Source organism: Notothenia rossii (genome assembly GCF_949606895.1).
Source record: "Notothenia rossii genome assembly, chromosome: 4".
Taxonomy (NCBI): domain Eukaryota; kingdom Metazoa; phylum Chordata; class Actinopteri; order Perciformes; family Nototheniidae; genus Notothenia; species Notothenia rossii.
The window spans coordinates 57,098,149-57,122,125 of NC_136902.1; the positions used below are offsets into that span (position 1 = coordinate 57,098,149).

Here is a 23,977-nt window from a genome sequence, read left to right on the forward strand (position 1 = left end):
ATCCTGCCCCTCGGTCAGATACTCCGCCACTTCAACCTGGACTTCCACTGCTATGCTGATGACACTCAGATCTACTTCAGCACCAAATCCCTCCATAACCCACCCCTTACCCACATCAATTCCTGTCTGACAGCTATTAAAACTTGGATGCAACATAACCTCCTCAAACTGAACAGCAACAAAACAGAACTCCTTCTAATTGGCTCCAAATCCACCCTCAGCAAGGTCACTAACATAACACTCACCATCGATGGCACCATTGTTTCCCCCTCCAATCAGGCACGCAACCTTGGCGTAATCTTTGACCCCACCCTCTCCCTCGAACCTCACATCCGCCAAACAGTCAAAACCTCATTTTTCCACCTCCGCAATACTGCAAAAATCCTACACTCTCTCACCCGCCCCGCAGCCGAACGACTAATCCATGCCTTCATTTCCTCCCGCCTTGACTACTGCAACTCACTTCTTTACGGCATCAGCACTACATCCCTCAACAGACTCCAACGGGTTCAAAATGCAGCTGCACGTCTCCTCACGCATACCAAATCATGGCATCACATCACCCCAGTCCTCAAAGAGCTCCACTGGTTTCCTGTCTCCCATCGCATCAACTACAAAATTATGGTCCTCACCTACAAAGCACTCCACCATTTGGCCCCCCCTTATCTCACAAACCTTCTCACTCCTTATCAACCCCCACGGTCCCTCAGATCCACCGCAGCCGGACTCCTATCCATTCCCACATCCACACTCTGCAGCTTTGGGGACAGAGCCTTCTCAGTGGCAGCTCCTCGGCTCTGGAATTCCCTCCCCCAAGATCTCCGTGACTCTGAGTCCCTCACAGTCTTTCAGTCCCGCCTCAAAACACATCTTTTCAACTCTGTCTACCCAAAATCCCCCCTCCTCTCAATCAACTTCCTCTTGACTGCCTTTTTATTTTTTATTTTACTATACTTACTTGTTTGCCTCTCCTTGTTTTTCTACCCTCCCTCATATTGTAAAGCGTCTTTGAGTTGTTAAAAGCGCTATATAAATAAAATGCATTATTATTATTATTATTATTATTATTATTATCTCCTCTCCTGTCAGGACACCTGTTTAAAAAACGCTGCAGAGCCGGCTACTTTCCAGTTTGCCCTTGAATTATCACACACGCACACACACTTGCACAAACGACCAACACACACAATAAATTACAGTTACACCTCAGCGGTATTTCATTACTCTCCTTATAAAACAGAGGCCAATTTCTACTTAATATTCAGCAGGCGACAAACACACACTCACTTTACATTTTAAAAGCCAACTTCCCCCTCCATCGCAGCACACACAGTGTTACTTAAAACCAAGCTGCCATGAGGATGATACACATGGCTGCTAACAGGAAACACACCACAGAGAGGAAGAAGGGACGTGGATAAGTGATAGAGAAGGATGGAGAGGAGGAAGAAGGAAAGAGATGGAAAGATATTCAGTGTGTGTGTTTGTTTTTCTATCCTGTTGGGGTCAATAATCTCACATTTCACTTGTGCTGTGGAGACCATTTTGAATGTGTGTGCGTCTGTGTGATGCTGCCAGAGAGACAGTGAGATGGACAATGGGAGGTCGGGCGCAGGGCATTAGGAAGACTGAAGGCTTCTGAAATATTCATGGTGCAGTGCAGTAATGGTGAAGGTGGAGCTGCTTCGCCTACCTGCCATGGTGCCTGGTCCCTCCTCCTGTCAATCAACCAGCAGGTCAGTCCACAGCAAACACTCACACAGACAGTCAGCTTTTACACTTGCTCCCACTCTTCGTCCCCTAGAGGCTTTCTAGACTCCCTCCCCTCTCCGTCTGCATCAGTACACACACACACACACACACACACACACACACACACACACACACACACACACACACACACACACACACACACACACACACACACACACACACACACACACACACACACACACACACACACACACACACACACACACACACACACACACACACACACACACACACACACACACACACACACACACACACACACACACACACACACACACACACACACACACACACACACACACACACACACACACACACACACACACACACACACACACACACACACACACACACACACACCAGCATCATCAGCTGTACAACCAGGCACTACCAGGGAGAGATGCTGCAGAGCCGGCCTCAGGATCAATGACAACATTTGATTGCAACACAACTTTTGCGTTCAGAATAATGATATTCTTGTCCTAAATAACCAGGCTCTGTTGGGATCATTCTTTATGAGACTAAAACTAATAATTATAGATATTCTACGACATAAAATGCACCACTCTTTTGTCTGTGTATCAAACCCTGATATATCTTCTTCCTTTATGCCATAGATGCCGAAATCCTTGATAAAAGCATCAACCAGCCACACTGTTGTACTGGGAGACATCAAAACACACTGTAGTTCATTTAAATTAATCAGACCTCCTGCTGCCACAAACACACCAACTGTTCATTAAAACGCAGCTTTAAATAAATAGTCCCTAGTAAAATGCACAATTTACTCAGATTTGATGATTTTTGCCAAAAGAACTTAATCTATGTGAACCGCTTACTGAGTACAATGCGCTGTGATTGATAGCTATTGAGGCTAACACTGCATACACCGCCCCGAACATTTCATCTCCATCTACAGCTGAATGGACACATTGTACTCTGTGCTACCAGCATGCACCTACAGTCGACTATGCTACACTTTACACTGTCAATGATGTCCTGCTGTCATTACACTCTCTGTAAATGTGTGTATGTTCAGAGTACACCAAGCTTACAATAGCAACATGTTTAAATTCAGCCCTCATACCAAGCTGAATCATAAAATAGGATTAGAATAAACAGATTACACCCTCCTAGCCCAAAGTCAATTCTGGATGAGCACTTCTGAGAAATACTATCCTGCACATCCTGCTGCTACCTGAATGAAATGTGAGAGTTAAGCTACAGAGAGAAAGCTGGATGCACCAACAACAGCTCAGAAATCCTGCAGGCTCTGAACACAACAGGTCTGAGAGGTTTACTGACATGACCCTCTTCCTGCCACCACGTGGGGCTGCTGTTGGGTCATTTGCGTAGTGCAGAAGTGACTGTGAACGAATTTGAGCCTCTTTTTAATTGTTTCACACACAGGTCTATGTGCTGGGAAAATAACATCATCAAATGGTTCAAGGTCATCTTTTGAGGCTCTGTACTTCTTTTGTGGAAATATAAAATAATTACGTTATTTTCTCCAGAATGTGGAAATGAATGCCAGAATGTTTAAAGCAGGTTATTTATCAGTATATGGGTGTTGTGAGTTAACATGAGGAGTTAAACTGATGCTTAATGGTTTTAGGGCTATAAGTATAAGTCAAAATAATGTGTTTCATAATTTATTTGAACAGGGTTAATGTTTTTAATAAATTTGAGATTTTTTTTTAAATGTATGTTATAGAGTTAGGCAGTTGATTTGCATTTAAAAGTTACAGGCACAGAATCAGTCAGATCAAAAAACTTCAGAGACATATTTTGTGTTTATCCGAGACCTTTAAAAGAAGACAAACAAAGGAAAGAAGTTGTGCGATGTACCCTCCAGCTTCTCAAGTTGAAAGAAAGCCAACAAAGCGAGAACACTCAATAGTGTTGTTGGAGTTGATCTAAGCAGCATCATTTAGATAAAGCCATGAAGGTTCTAAACTCTAGAACATCGCTCGTACAATAAAACTCTAAAAGGGAGACAACTCTTCAATGAACTGACTGAAGATGTGAGCAGGTGGCAGAGGAGAGCAGATCCCAGAGGATCTCTGGTTACACAGACGACAGGTGGCAGAGGAAGAAAGACAGAAAGTAAAAGAAGAAGAAAGGAATAAATAAGGTGTTGAATGACGCTCACTTTGCAGACGCTGAGATCTATCACACATTGTGACTTTGAGACTTCCAACAGGACCCAGTGTGTGATGCCGTCTCATCCTCCTGCAGTCTGTGTGAGTCTCACCTGCTGCAGCACAGCAGGAAACACCTCCTGACTTCATCACTTCTCACACAGGCCTATTTTCATCAGCAATTTCCGCACCTTTCATTAAAACGTGTTTGGAATCATAATTGAATATGCCATATACTGTCATATAGACTGCTTATTTATCTGCTTTAATGCTGCCATTTAAGCTGTACAAACAATAGCAAACATTTTTCCCCAGACCGTAGGAGCACATTTCAGATAGATCTTCCTGTAAGTCGCTCTGGGGTTGCGGTCGAATCGTCCAAAAATCAGCTCATATCGTCTTTTCCTAAACACTATTCCTTGACCTCTGTGTGAAACGTTACGGGCTAAGGAATAGTGTTTAGGAGGACTTAGTGAAAGACGAGCTTCAAGAGAATCCGACTGCACTTACACTTATTAATGTCTGTCTGCTGAGGAGAAACTACAGCTTTCTGTAGAGAGGACCTATAAGAGCATCTAGATAGATACTTTGCACCGTGCGCTCTTACAATGTTGTTCTATGCAGGCTTGTTAGCCTTCACATCTATCATTGTCTATATCACTATTCAAACGTTTTGTTAAACGTTTAAGAAACCGCTCAGTAAACACTGCGAAATGTTGACTTTATTTGTAAAAAGCAAAGAAAGTAACGTTCATAATTCTCCAATTTGATTATTATAGTGTTGAACGTTGAACATGATACGCATTTCTCGGTCATGATCGGATGTTTCCGTGAACGGCTGAATGTTGTGTCACGGTTAATGTTGCAGCAAGGTATTGTGGGACAGCATTTTCTCCTTGCATCAATGTTGCATGTAATGTCACCACTGCTAAGCTAAGGCACACTTGTGTTGGCATGATGACATTTAGTAGTCTCATTTAGACACTCATTAGCAACCGCCGTGTTAAAGAAACATAGAAGCTCCAGACATTCACAGTGGGGTGATTACTGACATATTTGATGTCGTAGAAAAAAGCCTCTTAGTCTTCAGCTTGATTTAACCACAGACCTTATTTCAGGCATCTAACCAAAGACACATTCACAAAACCATTGAATTCAAAATGAGGGGACCTGCGGACTGGTGAGTGTTGAATGTACACCGTACCAGAAGGGAGGGGGTCTTGGTGAGTAGAAGTGCTCTTAATAAAAAGCTGAATCCCCCCCAGCCCCAGAGAGAGCTTCCTCTGACATTTAGTGGAAGACGGCAAACAAAACAATGCCTGCAAATATTAGCGAACAAATACAGGCCTCTTCTCCTGAGACATGTTTCCTCTCACCACTAACCTTTACTTAGTCTTAAATGAACCCTATAAAGCCACGCACGCACGCACGCACGCACGCACGCACGCACGCACGCACGCACGCACGCACGCACGCACGCACGCACGCACGCACGCACGCACACACACACACACACACACACACACACACACACACACACACACACACACACACACACACACACACACACACACACACACACACACACACACACACACACACACACACACACACACACACACACACACACACACACACACACACACACACACACACACACACACACACACACACACACACACACACACACACACACACACCATTAGACTACCTGTTTCCAGTAATCAGAGCGACCACAGTTCCTCTCTCCTACTCTTTATCTAAACATTTTATATATTTTAAAGTTAGAACACAATTTTCCTATATATATTTACAGATGAATTGATTAATAGATTGGTCTATTTAAATGTTTGTAAATTGCAAAAAAAATTAATCCAAAGATAATGAGTTAAATATGAGGCTCAGCATGTTCTACTTCTTTTGTATGAAACATCACTTTCAACATCAGTTGATGACTTTACAGGTGATGATCACTTACTAGTTGAGTTATCAGTGCAGATAAAGACAAAAATGAAATGTGTACTTTGATGGCAGCTCTTAGCATAGACTCTGCAGACTAAAGGGCACACTTCACTGGACAAACCGGAGCATCTGACCCTCACAGCAGGACCAGCTGTCACTCAACCAGCTCTCCTGGCAACCTGCAGCTGACATTATCCACTTCCTAGTTTGTATTGGATAGTATTCTAAGATCACCTGCACTAAGCTCCTGCAGCTCACCAAACAGATCCTGTGTGTCTCTCCTAGTTTCATTTCAATCTTGAGCTGAGGAGCTGCAGGAGGCCTTGGATATGGCTCAGATCGGATCAGACTACCCATGACCCCTAGCTGTCTCTGCACCTGTCACTCAATATGGCTGTCTGTGAAGTTTAGCAGACTGCAGACATGGTTTGTGGAGACAATCAGTTTACATGCATTAAATTGACATCATGGGTATATTTACATCAATAAGAAGAAGTGACAACACTGAGAGATGGACTGTTTGGTGTGAAACAGCTGCAGAAACATCACTGCAGAGACACAATGTAATAATAAGCACCCACAATCCTCCATTGTCCCCACATATATGATCTTTCCTTCATCAGGTATTTGCATGATATTTGTAAAGCAGGATATGACAGATACAGAGACTGTGACCATCATTTATTCAAATCCCAAAAGTGTATCCGGTCCAGGAGTTGATAGATGCAATGTTGCAAATGTAACCATGTTCTCATCCATGATGATAACCAACATCCTACAGGTGTGTTAGTGTTACAGGTGACTGGGTTTAGAGACAGAGCTGTGGACTGAGAGGAACCTGCACATAGCACAGGTAAATAACCCTCACAGCATAATACCTGATCAACAATACAAATCTCTCATAATTCACTCCAACCAAAACACTACTGTTAGAACATAGAACAGGGGGGAAAGCCTTGAGAAAAACATTTTTATTTTTTTTTTATGTAAAAGGTGGATACTTGTTTCTTTCAAAAAACCTAAAAAACATTGAATGACGATATGATACAATTCATTCATAGATTAAATGGCATTCGTGTATAATGCATCCAATCAGGCTAAAGTGTGCGGTCACTTAGGCGAATATGCAGATGGCAAATATTTGTTCTTAAATGGTAAATGGTAAATGGACTGTACTTATATAGCGCTTTATCCAGTCTTTAAGACCCCTCAAAGCGCTTTACATACTACATGTCATTCACCCATTCACACCCATTCATACAGAGCAGTGTACCTTACTCTAGGACCTAACATTCACACACATTCACACACCGTTGGCCATGCCATCGGGAGCAACTCAGGGTTAAGTATCTTGCCCAAGGATACATCGACATGTTGACTGCATGGGCTGGGATCGAACCCACAACCTTCTGGTTGAAAGACGACCGCACTCCCTCACAGCCACAGTCGCCCTTAAGTATTTTTCAACTAATCAATGACAGTGTCAATGTTGTAGTCGGTTTTTGCACATTTCTGAACAGATATCCTCTTTCATGTCTACATGTGTGTGTGTTGTGTGTGTGATGGTTTGGATGGGGGCTCACCGTTGTTGCAGTACTGTAGCAGCAGGTTGGTGCTGTCATACAGGCTCCCACACGAAGAGATCCTCTCCGACATCATTCCCTCTCCTCTGACTCCTGCTTCCTTCCCGGCACTCCCGCCCCTCTCTCGGCTCCTTTTTCCTCTTTTCACCCCTCTCCGTCTCTTCTTCACGCCGGCAGCCCTTCCTGTCTCCCCCACATTCATAAACAGACAGACACATACACATACACATACACCTGTACCTGCTCCTTCTCCCCTCCACCCTCCCGCTCCTGCCTCTCTGCCAGCGTGAAGCTCCACACTATGTTATGTTCTGCACTTCCGCTTAGCACTTTCAGAATAAGAGTCAGAGCGAAGCACAACACACCATTTACAGGACTGTTGTTGTGCTCATCCACCCTTTTTTTTTTTAAATCAAATTGGTTGACAACATGTAATATTCATATCCGTAAAGTATCTCTTTTTGAAAAATGTAGGTTAACATAACATACAAAAATATGAGAAAAAGTGTGTTTCTCAAATGTTGATGCTGAACATGTTGTTCATTCCTCACAGCTGAGCTCAATTATTTTCATCGGTTGGATTTTCTGGATTTTTCAATTATTTACAACTCAAAGAAAATAACAGTCAAACAATCCACTTTAGCGCATTAATCTCCTAATAGTGTGAATTTGACACTATGTCAAAGCCTTTTTGTGTTTTCAACATAATTCTAGTTAAAAGCAATTTCTATTCCATAATTATACAAATATCATGATCACTTTTGGGTTTTTATTGATTCTGCATTTTGAGCTTTATTAGCTGTGCTGATCCTATGAGTGATTAAGATATTTTATTTCAGTAAAGTATGTACCATTTTATTTATCCATTCATGGATGTGTAGCCATATTATCTTTTGTATACCCTATGCTTTTATTTTGAAGAGTGAACCATTACTTTCCCGGTAATAATCAATTTGACTCTCGCTGGCTTGACGAAACTTCGTACCGCTGTTACCATAGCAACAGGCTCTCCCCCAGCTTCGGCTCTTGATTATTGGAGGCGGGAGCGAGGCAGATGAACATGACTGTAGCTGATATTTTATGAATCAAACCGGAACTTCTGGTGTCGGTTGCCTTTACGTGCAATTGAAGCCAACGTTTCTGAAAAGAGAAAGGTGATACCGGTGTGGAGTTGTGTTCCTGAATAATTCATTGGGAAACGGTGTGGAACCATAGACCGTGTGTATATATAAACACACGTGCTCGTAATTTATGCCAAAAACCATTAAGCAGAGCAGCGGCCATAATGCATGGCATGGATTGGCTTCTCGCTGAAATGCTATTCATTTCCCCCAGGCTCCAATACACATTCGCGTTCTGTCACAATTTCAATTATGTTTTTGATTTCAGTTGACTAAATATCTTATAGAAATCCTTTATCTGACATACAGCTTGGACATGTACAATGTTTACAGCAAATGGAACAATTATAATAATTATTGCTGACTGCTTCTGCCAGATAGAGTTATTTTTTTAAATAAATCTCAGGAAGTAGGCTACACACTATCTTGTCATGTCTAACTTGACGTTTTACCTTTATATAGGTCCTCACTGCGACCACTAGAGGGCAGCATACATTCTCTATTCTACACGGTAACTAACCTCTGAATGAGAAAGAAACAAACACTGCAGTTCTACCTCAGTCAAGGTAGAAACTAAGATGTAAAAGTAACAATGTTGTTCATACTAAACTCAAATAATTGTTACTCTCTGTACTGTTGCTTAACTGCTGGGCTAGCAGTGCATTCATGTTCATCCGCTAGATAGCAGTCGTGTTTCTCTGTCTGCTAACACTTCCCGTGAGAACTTAAAAAAAAAAAAATACATAATCATTGATGCTGAGAAATACTGGATGGACATCTAGGTGGAAATTATGTATTATTATGAAACGGAAAGAAGGGGAAAATGATCAAAAGAGACAATAATGTATGTATATAAATGATCATAGAGTGTTAAATTGGATGCAAGGTTTGTTTAAGTATTACCTGTGGAGGTTCTGTAAATAGTGGAAATGTAAAGCGGAGAAATAAGACATTCGAGCAGCGTTAGGAGTAGGAAAACAACTGGTGAATATGTTTGAAGTGTACAGAACAAAACAGAAGGACGAATAGAAAGTATCCATAATGCGCATGCGCCAGTTACGTAGATTTGTTGTTGTCACGTGACAGCCGACTCAAACTACCCACTTTTGCCGAGCAGTTACTTGAAGCTGCTAGAAAATGATGAAATATAGAGAAACACTCTCTGCTGACGTGTGAATCAGATGTATGAAGGTACACGGAAAGCTATCTGATAGCGCTGAATCATTTAAAGCGATGTTCTTGTGGAGCTAAACAGACTTGTAGACCTCTTTGCTTAAAACTACAAACTTATTTTAGCGTTAGCATTAGCATTAGCATCATAGGAGGAGGAGGTGTGCCAGCTCCCCGACCACAGACACCACTGACAGTAAGTCTATTTTCAGTCACTAGTATGCGGATACATATGTGTTTGGGAGGGTTTTATTAAAGTATTTATTAAGTGTTATCAAATGTTGATGTTAGCTAACTTTCAGCATTTAGCTCAGAAGTTGTTAAATGACCCTCAATAACTAAATAAATGCATACAGCCTCCAGTTAATAAATGCTAGCTTGGTGATTTTACGGCAAAAAAAACCACTAAAAGTTCCCTTTTACATTTTCCTATAATAACCTATGAGGTAGTTCCAAAACGTAGTGTGTCAGTGAGTGTGACTGCTGCATTTAGGTTTAATAGATATTTAGGGCACACACCAATTTTAAACATGTGTATGTTCAATCTAAAAGTCACACTCTGGGCCTACAGAGGTGGTCACTATCTCTTTATAAAAGTGTTGCTCGATTAAATACAACTGTAGATTTGAGTCTTGAAAACTCTGATTCAGATTTACTGATTTATCCGTCTCATGGTTACAAAACACCAGAGGTGGGAGAAGTACTCAGATCTTGTTCAAAATGTTACTCAAGTAAAAGTAGAAAAGTATTGGCTTCTTGATAAACTAAAAAGTAACAAAAGCAAAAGTATTCATTCTGCAGATATGCCATTTCAGAATAATATATATTATATATACAGGTTAAAATGACCCCTTCATGTCCTAAACCGTCTTACTCCCTGCCATTAGTCCTGTCAAGCAGAAAGGAGTAACACTCTGACGTTGTCTCTTCCCAGCTGCGTTCAGCATGCGGCCCCGACAGAGGGGGTCCCACCTGGGCCTGATGTTGCTGGCCTCCCAGCTGTTCCAGGTGGGACTGGACAACATCCCCCCCGTCACGCTGGCTGTGCTGGGACTCAACGTGTATCTGTTCCTGTTCCCTGCTGCGCCTCTCATGCAGGTAATGCACTGATGATAGAGAGATTTAATGGGACAGAAATAACACCATCACATGTTGTAGAAAACAGCGTACAATTTATTTTATTAATATGAGTTTGCCTCTGGTAAATGTGTTTTTTATTTTGTCTTCATCTTTACCCTCACCTTTGCTATAACAATGTCATTTTCCCCGCTGTGGTATGAATGAAGGATTTCTAATTGAATTTGCTATTTGCTGCTTTTCTTTCTCCAAGTAATTAGAAGCTGATACTATAATGTCTTATACTCTATCAAGGTTATTCAATATGAGCCCCTTTAGACCCCTTTTTAAACACACGCCTTTCAACTTATTTGTTTCTACTCCTGTTTGTGATGACTGCGAAGCTGGCTTTATATTATGCATTTTGTGTAATCAATAAAAAAAATTGAACTATTTCCAATCTAATTCAACAAAAAATAGAACTTTACAAGATTTTAAAAAGGCGAAAACTCAATTTAAAATAATAAGCAAACCAACTTATATTGTACTTGGTTGTTAGATAATACACTTTAAGGAATACAAACGGTTAAGAACTGTGTCTTACTTCCACACATGTTGTCCTTATCTGTGCATCTTAATAGGCTAGCACCGTGGGAATTGTAGTCTCTTATCTTCCACTCGAGACTACAATTCCCCACTGGGGCTCTTCTATCTGCTACAGTTCTCTATCAGATAGACCAGTGGTTCCCAAAGTGTGGGAACCACTGGCAACCAGAGGCATGAAAGGGTGAGAGACCAGGAGGAAAAATTGTTATTACATTTTTCTTTTTTAAATCATAATTTGAAAAATTATTGATTCGAAAATAATAAGATGCAGTACAGTACTATTACGTCTGGGTCTCTGTGTTTCATTAAAGCTTAGCTCTGTGTGTGTGTGTGTGTGTGTGTGTGTGTTAGTGTGTGTGTGAAACGAGCCATTTTGTGTGCGTGCGTGGGGGGGCGCAACAGGAGGATAAAGCGTAATTAAGGAGCACTATTGGAGTGACTTTGATGGTTATTGGACTCAGGATTAATTCATTTGGATTCCCGCTGTATGAAGAAATTAAAGGACGGCGGGGAAGTGGAAACAATTCACAAAGGGATTAAACTGTTTAAAACACAGGCTCAAAGTAAGCCAGGTTTTGCCGATGTGTTTATGTGGATTCGAAAGTCGTAAATAATCTACAAAATGGAGGAGACCGATCTGATCGGAGCAACTGTGACAAATAATCCAACTGAAACCGGCATGGACAATGACTATGTTTTAAAGAGCATCTTGCAGGTTTTTATTTATTCTACATTTATGCTTAAACTTGCTTGAAAATTACAATTAAAAAAAGTGAATGCAGGATTTGATATGTTTTAAGAGACATAAGGGCAGGAATTCAGAGGGAAAGGAGCAATTTTGAGCTCTGCTCTTAAAAACGGCTTTTTTTTAAGGTCATACGTCAAACGCGTCATATTACATCACGCAGGGTAAACATCTCCGCTCTCTGACCGCGGGTATAGTAGAGTTGCGTTGGGTAGAGCGGTTGTGTTTTAAGGAGCTGGTATTTTTCGGTAGTTTTACATTGTATTTCACCATTTGTAATCATGGTGCAGTTTTGTGTTTGTGCAGGTTGCACAAATACCAGCCTGTCGGGACATCGAGTCCACAGTAAAAAGGACCGGAGCTAGCGTTCGTTCCTTGGTGCGTTGTGCATCCACCTCCCTGCAGCACATACTCTCCACAGCTTTATCAGGAAACCGTATTACTTCTCTCTCCCCCCCCCCCTTCGCTGCTCTCTCTCTCTCTCTCCCCTCCGGTACACGGCACCGTAAGACATTGCATTAGGTAACGCTGTGGTGGCTGTACTGCTCCAGCCGTCTCCTTTGTGTTTGTTCGTTTCCCCCTGTCTGTGTTGTTTGTGCGGCGTGGTGGCTGTCACTCCTGGCTCCCGGCTCAACCTCCACTCACCTGCTGCAATCAGCTTTGCACCCTCCCCGACTACACACCTGCTTTCCATCAAGCCATTAACAACGACATATCAACGGAGGCTCCACAACCATTCTCCGCCAGATCGTCAAGTATCAGCCGTATCTCGCGTCTCTCCTCCGGTACACAGCACCGTAGTGTGGAGTTGCATTAGGTAACGCGAGATACGGCTGATACTTGCGCATTAGTTTCTGTTTTGGATCAGTATCAACAGTCCTGCCAGTAACGTTACTATATTATCAATGCTACTTTAGTTATAGCCTGATATATGATAGCTAACTTTACAATGTTGTGATGTGACGTTAGCTAACATTCTGTAGCTAACGCCGGTCACTCACCAAGATAGCTGCCCAGTTCTCCACTGGTTCTCCTCACACCACAGCTCAATTTCTCTCCGATGGCCGTTATTTCTTCTAATCCTTGGCTGCTCCTGGTCTCTTGGACGCCTAGCAGGCTCATAATTATAAGGTTGTGGTCCGTCATATGCATACGAATATTCATGTTCAACTTCTTCTGTGTCTCCTGTGTCGAAACTAGCATTGGGATCCATGTTTATTAATACGTTACACCGGCCGCTCTCCCCCTTGTGTCCCCCGTGTTACGTCACACGCGGGAGGTCACGTGCCGAGGCTTTTTTATGTGGAAGTGAACATTTCTTACAAAAACGACGCCAGATGTCACTGTAGTGTATATTTCTGTATATTTTTTTGAAAATCTAGTGTATTCATCATTTTCCTACACATTTATTCACAGGTGTCTTTAACCTGGAAGTTGCTCTTTAAAAATGCGCTTATCCAGAAAAGCCTCGTTTGGAGACTTTAAGGGCAGAAGAAACATTTCTATTAAAGAAAGAATTATACATTTCTGTCTTTTTATGCCTTTAGCTACTAACTTGAATTGTTATTCAAATTAATTCATCAATTATTTTTTATATTGTATTGTAATGTAGAGACAAGGCTTTTAGTGACAATCATGTATTGCGTTACAATTATATGTAGTAAAAAAAAGAAAAAAAAGTCTAAATATGATATTTGCCCTCAAATCATCTGAGGCCTGGCACCCCCCGTGCGATCTTTGGCACCCCCCAGGTTGGGAACCACTGAGCTAAAGGTCTCTCTCAGTGTTATCTCAGTGGGTCTCAAACGTTTTGGTCACCATTAATGTAAACAATTATTTCCGAGGCACACGTTTATATGATCATTATAGTTATAAAAAAATAAGAGAATAAATGAAAAACAGGTATGAAATACTATATGACAGTAAAAAAAGAATAAAGTTTAAAAGGGTGATTTGTTAAATATCCATAAAGAAAGAGTTCAATATTTAAATATAAATCTTCCCGGAGGAGCTTGCCTCCGGGCCCCCCTATGTGAGGTCCACACACCACCTATAAAAATAGCGCTTTACCCCTGCTTACACCTATATGCCATGAGCTGATTATCGAGCCTTCATTGTAACAGTCGCGGGTACACTGTATATGCGTGGGGATTGTTGCAGTAGAAAATTCCACTCTAGCGACCGGTACATTAATGGGAAACCCTAAATGTTTGAGCACTCTCTATGAAACGTCAAGCTACCCCACAGCACCCCCAAAAGAAATCTCTGGCGCCGCCACTGAGCCTGACTATTTGTGTTGGGGGGGCCCGACTTTTTTTTTTCTCCAAAGGGGGGGCCTGACAGAAAAAGTCTGGGAACCACTGAGATAGACGGTACGGCCACACGAGGCCGACATGGAAACGCAGAAAACGATAACGGGTCCCAAGGTGGGTAGATCTGCAAACAAAACGCTCTGGGGGGGCAAACGGCTCTGTGTTTACGCCTATACGATCATTTCCTGATAACGTTGAAGCAATAGCCCCGCCTCTCCCCATCTCTCCTGCGCAGAGATCAGCTGCTGGGCTGTCAGAAGAGGGGGAGGAAAAGAGAGGCTCCGTTTTTTATTCTTATATTATTATACAGAGTCGTTATTCATTTGTTTTAAAGCTCAATAAATAACAAAGAAGACCTCTGACCGGCACTTTTCTAATTTTGTCCGGAAGATTTAAACTTTAACGGACATGTTGACCAGCGGAAAAAAATCTAACTGAAACTCTGCTGCACGGTCCCCTCGTCCCTTGGAAAAGGCGGAGAGGTGGGTGTTTGTCATCTGCTTGTGGATTACCGGAGAGAATTACAGCGCTTGCCTCGGGGAGGGAGAAAAAGAGCCAGATTGTCCACAGCGAAGAATAAACAGAAGGGCAACAATGCGCCGGAAGTCTTCTTCACTGATTTTGTGGCAGACTACAGCGCCACTTATAGGCCTGGCATATGTACTACAGCGTCTCCAGCGCTTTCAAGCGGTCTTGTGTGAACGGATACGTTTCTGGTGCATATTGCGTGTGGATGGAAGACTTTTGTGATATCGATTTCGGTCCGTTTGCGTTATCGTCCTCGTGTGGCTCCAGCCTCAGCTCCACCCTTGTAAGATGCAGAGATGAGACGCAAGACCAGAGTCCTCAGTTATGATATATCCTCAATCACTCAGGGCTCGAAATTAACTTTTTTCCTCAGTGTCCCACAACTGTCCCGAATTCTACTTTGTATTGTCCCGGATATAACCAACAGTGTCCCACATTTAAATTTGTATCGTCGCCCCCCCAATTATGCAGAATACATATCATTTGATACTTTTTTGTCACTTAATCATCATAGACTCTGGTCCACCATGTAAGTTTAAAATACTTATTCTTTTAAACATATGAATATTAGTCTGATCTGTTGCCTCTCCTAGAGTAGAAGGGAAGAGAGTGGTCTTAAGACATGTTTCTATTGTTTCTCAATATCCAGACTAATTTATCATTGTCATGTCAACATTGAAGAATTCTGATTTGTATTTTTCAATTCAATATGGTATGGCTGTATGGTCTCTGTGTTTTATGATCGGGACCCTCTATCTGGCAATAAAAGTGGTATGAATGATAATAAAAAAACAGAAATTCCATAATACAGTTTAATAAATGTATCTGTTTTCAGTTCTAATTACAAGTTATCCTCACATGTCAATAGTACTATAGGAATATAAATTGATCTTCTATCTTCATTCATGAATGTCAATCATCTTGCTCTCACTCATTCCATTCTCATGTCCATATCGATCAGATCCAGCTCTCCTGATCGGCCTTTATAGAGAGCATCAATCAAACTATTAAGAGTGAATATCGGCCGATAATGACCGGCGGGGCTCCCCCCGTTGACAGTTCACTGTCTAGCACTGGCTTCGTAGTGCACTGATCGATTAGGCCAGGGTTCCCCAGACTACGGCCCGCGGGCCGCATACGGCCCGCCACGCCCCTTTGACCGGCCCTCCACCTCTCTGCACCTCACCATTTGAACTGGCCCAAAGAAGAAAAAAAAAATTATAAAATATTTTTTAAAATATTTTATTTTAGTTGTCCAACTTGTTTTGTGAAATAATAACATGACTCTCCAAACGAGGGCGGTAATCGCTGTTCATTCCGTCACCTGAGATTAGAACTCGAGGCCGTCAGTATGTAGTGGCCAGAGCGGCTCTGGTAGTGGCCATGAGCCAAACAGTGGAACTGTCAATCAGATCGCCAGCGCCTCTATCACGCTTTAAAAGCAACGTTATGTAACGTTCTGGTTGACATCTGTTACATTCGCATCTTGTTTTTTTAACACTAAAATATTTTTTTATTAACCATTTATATTTTATATAATTTAATATGTGTGTCTGTATTATTTATATGACGTATGTTTATGACCGAATTTCCGCCACTTTACAAGCTGATCGAAGTCATGCGCAGAAAATATTATGCTACAGTTGAACAGCAGTGTAATGGCGTGCAGTAAAGTGAGGAAAATTGACAGAGATTGTCGGGTTTTTAAAGAACAATGGACCAAGGATTATTTTTTTGTTCCATGGAAGGACCGTGCCATTTGTATTATATGTAAAGAAAATGTGGCCGTGTTTAAAGAATTCAGCCATCACGAAACCCGGCACAGAGAGTATGCTAGCTTGAGCGGGCTAGCGAGAGATGATAAGGTTCGGCGTCTGAAAGGCGGACTAGCTGTTCAACAGGATGCCTTCCTTCGTCAATCCCGGGTCAACCTGGCTGCTGTCCGAGCTAGCTACAAAGTAGCTAACCTACTGGCTACCCACGGCAAGCCGTTCACAGACGGAGAATTGGGGAAGGCCATGATGCTGGCTGTGGCCGAGGAGGTGTGTCCCGAGAAGACAGATGCCTTCCGTGGGGTGAGTCTCTCAGCATAAACGATGACGAGACGAATTGAGGAGATGGGGGGAAACGTGTTTGACCAACTGAGAGAGAGAGCCGCAGAATTCAAGTGTTTTGCTTTAGCCATGGATGAAAGTAATGACGTACAGGACATGGCACAACTGTTGATTTTTATTCGTGGAGTCAACACACGTTTTGAAGTGTCAGAGGAGCTGGCATCACTGAGAAGCCTAAAAGGCACAACAACTGGAGAAGACCTTTTTGTCGAAGTGTGCAAAACAATGGGCGAACTTGGTCTGCAATGGGCTAATTTTGCCAGTGTCACTACAGATGGTGCGACTAGCATGGTCGGATCTACGAGGGGTCTAGTAGGGCGCTTGAACGGCGAGTTCGAGGAACGAGGTCTCGCCCCACCGATTCAAGTCCACTGCCTGATTCACCAGCAAGCGCTGTGCTGCAAAGTTTTGAAGTGGGGGTCTGTGATGAAGGTGGTTGTGCACTGTGTCAACTACATCCGGAAAAATGGGCTGAAACACAGGCAGTTCCAGGCCTTTCTCTCCGAGCTGGGGTCTGCTCACCAGGATGTGCTGTACTACACCGAAATCCGGTGGTTAAGTCGAAGCAAAGTATTGCGCCGTGTCTACGACCTGCTGCCCGAAATCAACACCTTCCTCCAGTCTAAAGGTGAAACGGTACGGGAGCTGACCGACCCGGAGTGGAAATGGGACCTCGCGTTTTTAACTGATGTGACTGAACTGTTGAACCACCTCAACCTACAGCTCCAAGGCAAAGGGAATCTCATCAGCGACATGTATTCCCACATAAAAGCATTCGAGGTCAAACTGCAGCTCCTTGTGCGACAGGTCCAAAAGCTGGACTTCACACATCTCCCTGCCACCCAAAGCTACTGCGCCGAGAAACCAGCCGCCCCTTTCCCAGTCGCGAAGTGCAAAGATGCCCTGGAGATGCTGCAGCGAGAGTTCAGTGTGCGCTTCCGCGAGCTTCATGTCAACAACAAAGACATAAGTCTGTTCCAGAACCCCTTTGCTGCTGACATTGACGACGCACTTCCCTCTCTTCAGTTTGAACTAGCCGAGCTGCAGAATTGTGATGTCCTTAAAGACGCATTCAAGCCTGACCACCTCCTTGAGTTCTATGCTGAGCTACCAGAGGGCACTTACCCAAACATTAAACAACATGCTCTGAAGATGTGTACCGTTTTTGGCAGCACCTACACCTGCGAGCAGACGTTTTCCCGCATCAAACTTTGAGACTGGCAACCACTAGGCTACACCCAGACATCGGACTTCTCACCAGCCAGAAGCAAGCACACAGTTCACACTGATATGGTAAATATACTGATTTTAACTATTACAATTTTATATGGCTGTAAACATGAACTATGATTTTTTGATGAAATATGATTAATGTTTTTAATGAATTTTAATGAATAATGCTACACTGTATTTGTAAAATCACATCACAAGGAACAACAGGCAGCATATTTATGTAATTTACTGAATGTGTCCAATGTCATCCCTTTATGCCAGGTTTCCAGGCAGCAAGAGAGGGGACTGCAACTGCTGACCTCAAAGATCACTGCCCATCCATCCTTCCTTCCACCCTGGCTACAAGTACCAATTCAGTTCACCTACTGCACATATTGCTGACTTCCCATTCTGTTACTCTCTTCTAGTTTAACCTGCCGAGGGTTTACTGCTCAGTCTCTCCTCCCAATCTCTTCTCTCAGCATCTGCCTCTCCATCGTTGTCTCTCTCTCTCCCTCTCTCTCCTCTCTCTCCTCTCTCTCCTCTTTCTCCTCTTTATGCACTGCCCCTCATCTCAATCTCCTATTTCAAAGGGATGATAATTGTGCTGTAAAAGTGTTTGGGTGCTCATTGCATTTTCACCTTGAACAAAAAAAATCTCACCTGAATATACAAATAAGAGTTGGTTAGTTGATATATTGTTCACCAAGTTTCTTGTCTTGATGATTTCTCATCTCACTGTAATATAGGCCTACCATTTCTATTGTATCACTCATAAACTGTCAATCACCATGTTTTTCTAACCTTTCCTTGCTATTTTTACATGGTTGTTATTAGAAAATAAAAGGAGTACCTGTGGTATTTCAAATTGAAAAACATGTGAAGTACTCACTTCTTTTGCAAATCACTTGTAATGATGAACTATTTTGTGCTAGAAATTATGGCTATAACAGGCAGTGGCCTAGTATACAGCCCACATGATCGATCCCGGCCCCTCATCACAGTCAGGAACGATAATGTGGCCCCCAGAGAAAAAAGTTTGGGGACCCCTGGATTAGGCTAAGCTAACCTGTAGCTGCTCCCTCCACACTCACAACAACTTCATACAGACATAAATAAAGCAGCTGTATTCGCCATACAGGAAACACACATTTAAAACGGTTTTGCCTGCCGTTTTTGTGTACACAAGCATTCATCAATGGCTCGGAAAGTGGCGCTGTACCTTAATAATATAAAGGCTTGTATTTAAGTGCATTGCCTGTTCGGAAAGTGGCAATGTACTGAGAGTGGAGGTGTCCTGAGATTAGCGCCTGCAGGCAGGCTCCATGGACCTGTCAGCTCCGGACTGCGAACAATGCCTACATGAAGCGCTACGTCATGAACGCAAGAAATCTACCCTCGTGGGGGCGCGCTCATGTGATTGGCTTAGAATTGAGGAGACATCTGATTGGCTATAGATAGAAACAATTACAAGTACGAATCGGCTGACCCAGGGCTCTCGACTAACTTTTTTCACCATCCTCCTGGAACCGTCCAGAAATACAATCTAAGCCGTCCCAAAATTAATGTGGACCGTCCCGAAATTTAAAATATTCGTTTTTCTACATTTTCATTAGCTAGAATCATTCAAAGTGAGCTTTAACATAAATAAAACATCATACAAATCATTAGATGATAATTCATCAACCTTTTTATTTGAGTAAATCAGTCAATCACATAAACAAACGCCAAATATATTTAAACAAACACACAAACGAGAAAATTACTCTAATATTGAATGCAATCAACTCCCATCCAATTAACAAAAAAAATCCAACACTCAGTCCTGAAGACAGAACCCAGAGTAACCACTAACCAGGATGACAGTCTGTAACACAGTTAGGAGACCTTTACAAACTGCCCCCCCCCCCCCCCCCCCCCTCGCACACAGACGGGAGAGAGAGATCTCGTCTGGATTGGAAAACTCGAAAATACATCATAGACGCATGTTGTGGTCTTATTGCATATTAGAAACGGAGTTGGCTAAACTAAAACTGCAATATAATGTTTATGTAGCAATAATACATATGACATATATTTTTTAAATGTCTCCAGTACCGATAAAAAGTCATAACTTTGGAGCTTAATGTTACCACTGTCTTTAATAATTCCGGCCCGGGGACCGTTTAAGACCGGGGCTCGGTACCCACCCCTACATGGGGAGAGGCGCAGCATATTGCTAAGGACTAAATACGATGGAGAGTTCTCATCTCAGCCTTGTTATTACCCATAGGGGATGAAGAGGAGGAAGTAAATAAAGAGGCCGGGGCTCCAGGGTCTGGTTCTGCTGTGCGTTTTTGTGATGTAAAAGTAAAACATTTCAGAATTCCTCCACGGGATGTCATTGTACATCACTCAACTGGCGAAATACACGCACTCAGATCCATATAATAGATAAATGGCGCTGCATACACTCGGTACATTGCTAGACCCGTGAATTTGCGGGGCCAGGAATTCGCGGACACTGGCTGACAGCCAGCGGCACAGCTGTAGCTACGTGTGTGTGTGTGTGTGTGTGTGTGTGTGTGTGTGTGTGTGTGTGTGTGTGTGTGTGTGTGTCAGAGCTGCCAACATACACGATTTTGGCGTAGCAGATACGATTTCCAGGCCCTAATTACGCCGCTACGCTTGACTTGAATATCCTACGCATTACCTAACAAATCGAAAAATGAATCGGTGAGCTGGCAGCCTCGTGCATGTGTTGACATCCAACCAGCACTAAAGCTCACATATAAGCCGTTTTATGATTCGTCCCTTGCGTTGGCAAAGAGCCAATAGGATCGGCTGTACTTCTTTTTTGTAATGCCCTCACTACTGTTACCAGGATGCTATGCTGTTTTGGCTCCCGCTGTTGATGAAGAATTCTATTCATGTAGACCAGTGCCGTGCGGTGAGGTTCGTAGCTGGCTTTCAGAGTCAGATAGGCCTATGTGAAAAATATGTGAAGTCAATAGAGTATATTAAAACATACCCGTACTTTTCGGACTATAAGCCGCGCCTTTTTTCCCATTTTTCGACGCTGCGGCTTATATAACGGTGCGGCTAATCTATGGATTTTTAAAGCTAACGGCCACCGCCTTTAACTCTATGGGCTCTATGGCCGGTCCGCGGACCCCCACCTTTAAGCGGCGGGTTCCAGCAGGAAAAGCTGGAGGTCGGAAAAGAGTGAGACAGGTAGCGCGCAAAAGTAAAAGTGGAACCGAGAGTGGTACGAGAGACAGAACGAGAGCAAGACAGACAGACATTACGAGAGCGAGACAGTTTGTCCCCGTACCACTGGTTGAAAACCGCTGCTCTAGATCACTGCCGGTACGTGCGCTGGGAGCGCACCGTTTAATTTTGAAAGTTGAAAAGTTTGTGTGTCTGAAACACTATGTGATACAGTACAGTTTACACAGCACAGTACATGTTCTGTAGCTACTATTGCAATAAATGCTAACACTTGAATACGTTATGCAAATATGCAACTTGTTTGTTGAAATGTTAATAAATGGGAGCTTCCTCAAACAGCCATCTCTTTCCCGACAATCCCCTCTGTGCACGAACCCTTACATATGGTAATTAAACATTAAAACACCTGCGGCTTATAGTCCAGTGCGGCTTATATATGTACACATCATTCGATTTAGCTGCTGCGGCTTATATTCAGGTGCGCCTTATAGTCCGAAAATTACGGTAATTCAATTGGCAGCTTGCACATTGACTACTGGTTGTTTTTCATATTCTATATAACTAGCTATCATTACATGCGAATTGAACGCTTCCATTTAAATCGTTTAGGTTATTTAAGTCTCTTGAGCTAGCTAGCATAGCAACTAGATAACTATAGCAACCAAAAAACACAACTTTAGCAGCAAAGTTTAATTTCTCAAACTCAGCTCAATACAATACATTAAAAAAAAAGATTGTTGGGTTCAAAGTGATCACAACGACGTTGTATGATGTTAAATGGATGACAGACATTAAACAATCCCCTCGGAAACACTCGGATATCAATGTAATCTTGGCTAATAATTAAACGTACTGGTGGCTTTCCATTCTTCTGCATTTGCATTGTTGTATTTTGTGGCAGATTCATCGGGGTAAATCATTATGGTTACATACTGTTACATATATATATCGGGGTAAAACCATCAAGCATCTTTGTAACAGAGCAGGGAGGCATTATACAGGAGGGGATATTTCCTCACTAGCATCTTTGTTACAGAGCAGGGAGGCATTATACAGGAGGTGCTAATTTCTCACTAGCTCCGCTAGCCTTTCTCTTAAATTCAACGGCGCGTGCCGTCTAACATAGACAATCACACTGTGACTGGTCGATCGAGTTATCTTCTGTCCCGTCGTATGAAACAAGCATTTTAGCTCAAGCAATGATCTCAGTAAATCGGGACGTGAAGTGATTAATGGAGTCTAGTGTCCAGGCTTTCGCACGCCCTCCTCATTGAGACAGAGATAGCCTACTGTTTGCCTCCCCTCTGCTTTTTCACCGCGGGTTTATGTCAGATCAGCAAGACTACAACACATAGGCCTACCTAAAATACATTACCTACTCAATGGATAGAAAGGACATAATACGAGTGTCTACAAACATTTCACAGACAATGAGAGAAAAAGGCATGCGTTTAATCCAGTTTGTGAGGGATTGCTCAATCTGACGTGAGGCGCCGCTCTTTGCTGCCTTACCCCGCTTGTCTCCTCTCTGTTTGAACCATAGACTGGTTTGAACAGGTCACGAGCAAATTCAGCTATTTTGGTTATAAAATTATTTAAGATAATTGGAATCATACAAAAATTACATGTATAGCACAGATAAGTAGAAAATATTAATATCTGTTTTATTTCATTATATAATTTAACATATGTGTTGTGTTTTTATTATCTTAATTTCTAATGGACCAATGATAATTCGTGAATACACTATGCCCGCGAAATCGCGGAGCGAGCTGTCAGTTGAAGTCTATCAAAAATGGATGGTGAACGTACTTGTCCTCCGCCGAAAAAGCGGCGAATTTCTGAACAGCGCTTCAAGCTAGAATATAATGCAGAATGGCCGACCATCACCCGGTCGAAGCTGGACGACTTCCACGCTTACTGTATGTTGTGTAAGGCAGATTTTAGCGTGAGGCATGGGGGCCGACACGACGTTGAAAAGCACACCAGGACTGCTAAACACACGTCATACAAGGTGGCAGTGGAAGCTACAAGGCCCATCGCGGGCTTCTTTACGGTTGACAGTGACACCAGTGTCATAAATGCCGAAGTGCTCGCTGTGGACTTTCTGGTGGAACACAACATCCCGATCGCGGTGGCCGACCACATCGGGCCACTGGTGAAAAAGATGCTTCCGGACTCGAAAATCGCTGGTAAGGCTCAAATGACAAATAGCCTCAATTCATCTCAAGCATTCATAGGCATAGATTTATATCTGTATACTGTCACAATACACTCTACAATCTGTACAGACTAGCCTATATAAAACAGTTACAGTACTGCCCTGGTTGATAATCTGATTTAAATCTTGCAAATTAATGATTGCTAATTTATACTGATACTGTATCATTCTGATAAACATTTTTCATTTTATGTAAAGGTGAAAAAAAAATAGCCTAGGCCAA

At 42.6% G+C, this 23,977-nt stretch overlaps 3 protein-coding genes across 6 annotated transcripts in view; 2 read left to right on the top strand and 1 right to left on the bottom strand.

The window, feature by feature from the left end:
• The window catches only part of eml2 (EMAP like 2), a 57,698-nt gene extending 49,969 nt beyond the window's left edge, over positions 1 to 7,729 (bottom strand). The window contains exon 1 of one of the 3 annotated variants that reach the window (XM_079679168.1): positions 7,460 to 7,729. In XM_079679168.1, the coding sequence (XP_079535294.1) occupies positions 7,460 to 7,661 (202 nt within the window). In that variant the 5' untranslated portion in view covers positions 7,662 to 7,729. Of the gene's footprint in view, positions 1 to 675; positions 792 to 1,693; positions 1,834 to 7,459 lie in introns of those variants that run through there. The other 2 variants (XM_079679169.1, XM_079679170.1) reach the window with 2 other exon arrangements.
• A 1,910-nt stretch (positions 7,730 to 9,639) lies between these two features.
• The window catches only part of rhbdd1 (rhomboid domain containing 1), a 30,256-nt gene continuing 15,918 nt past the window's right edge, over positions 9,640 to 23,977 (top strand). The window contains exons 1-2 of one of the 2 annotated variants that reach the window (XM_079674297.1): positions 9,640 to 9,946; positions 10,685 to 10,848. In XM_079674297.1, coding sequence (XP_079530423.1) covers positions 10,696 to 10,848 — 153 coding nt within the window. In that variant the 5' untranslated portion in view covers positions 9,640 to 9,946; positions 10,685 to 10,695. The remainder of the gene's footprint in view (positions 9,947 to 10,684; positions 10,849 to 23,977) is intronic. The other variant, XM_079674296.1, reaches the window with a different exon arrangement.
• On the top strand, positions 12,997 to 19,200 carry LOC307035218 (general transcription factor II-I repeat domain-containing protein 2-like). The gene is made up of 2 exons (XM_079674295.1): positions 12,997 to 18,404; positions 18,606 to 19,200. The coding sequence occupies exon 1, from the start codon at positions 17,094 to 17,096 to the stop codon at positions 18,324 to 18,326; it is 1,233 nt and encodes a 410-aa protein (XP_079530421.1). The 5' UTR covers positions 12,997 to 17,093; the 3' UTR covers positions 18,327 to 18,404; positions 18,606 to 19,200.

Excerpts from the sequence above, each read along its gene's own strand:
- LOC307035218 (XM_079674295.1), top strand. The coding sequence starts at position 17,094 with ATGACGAGACGAATTGAGGAGATGGGGGGAAACGTGTTTGACCAACTG.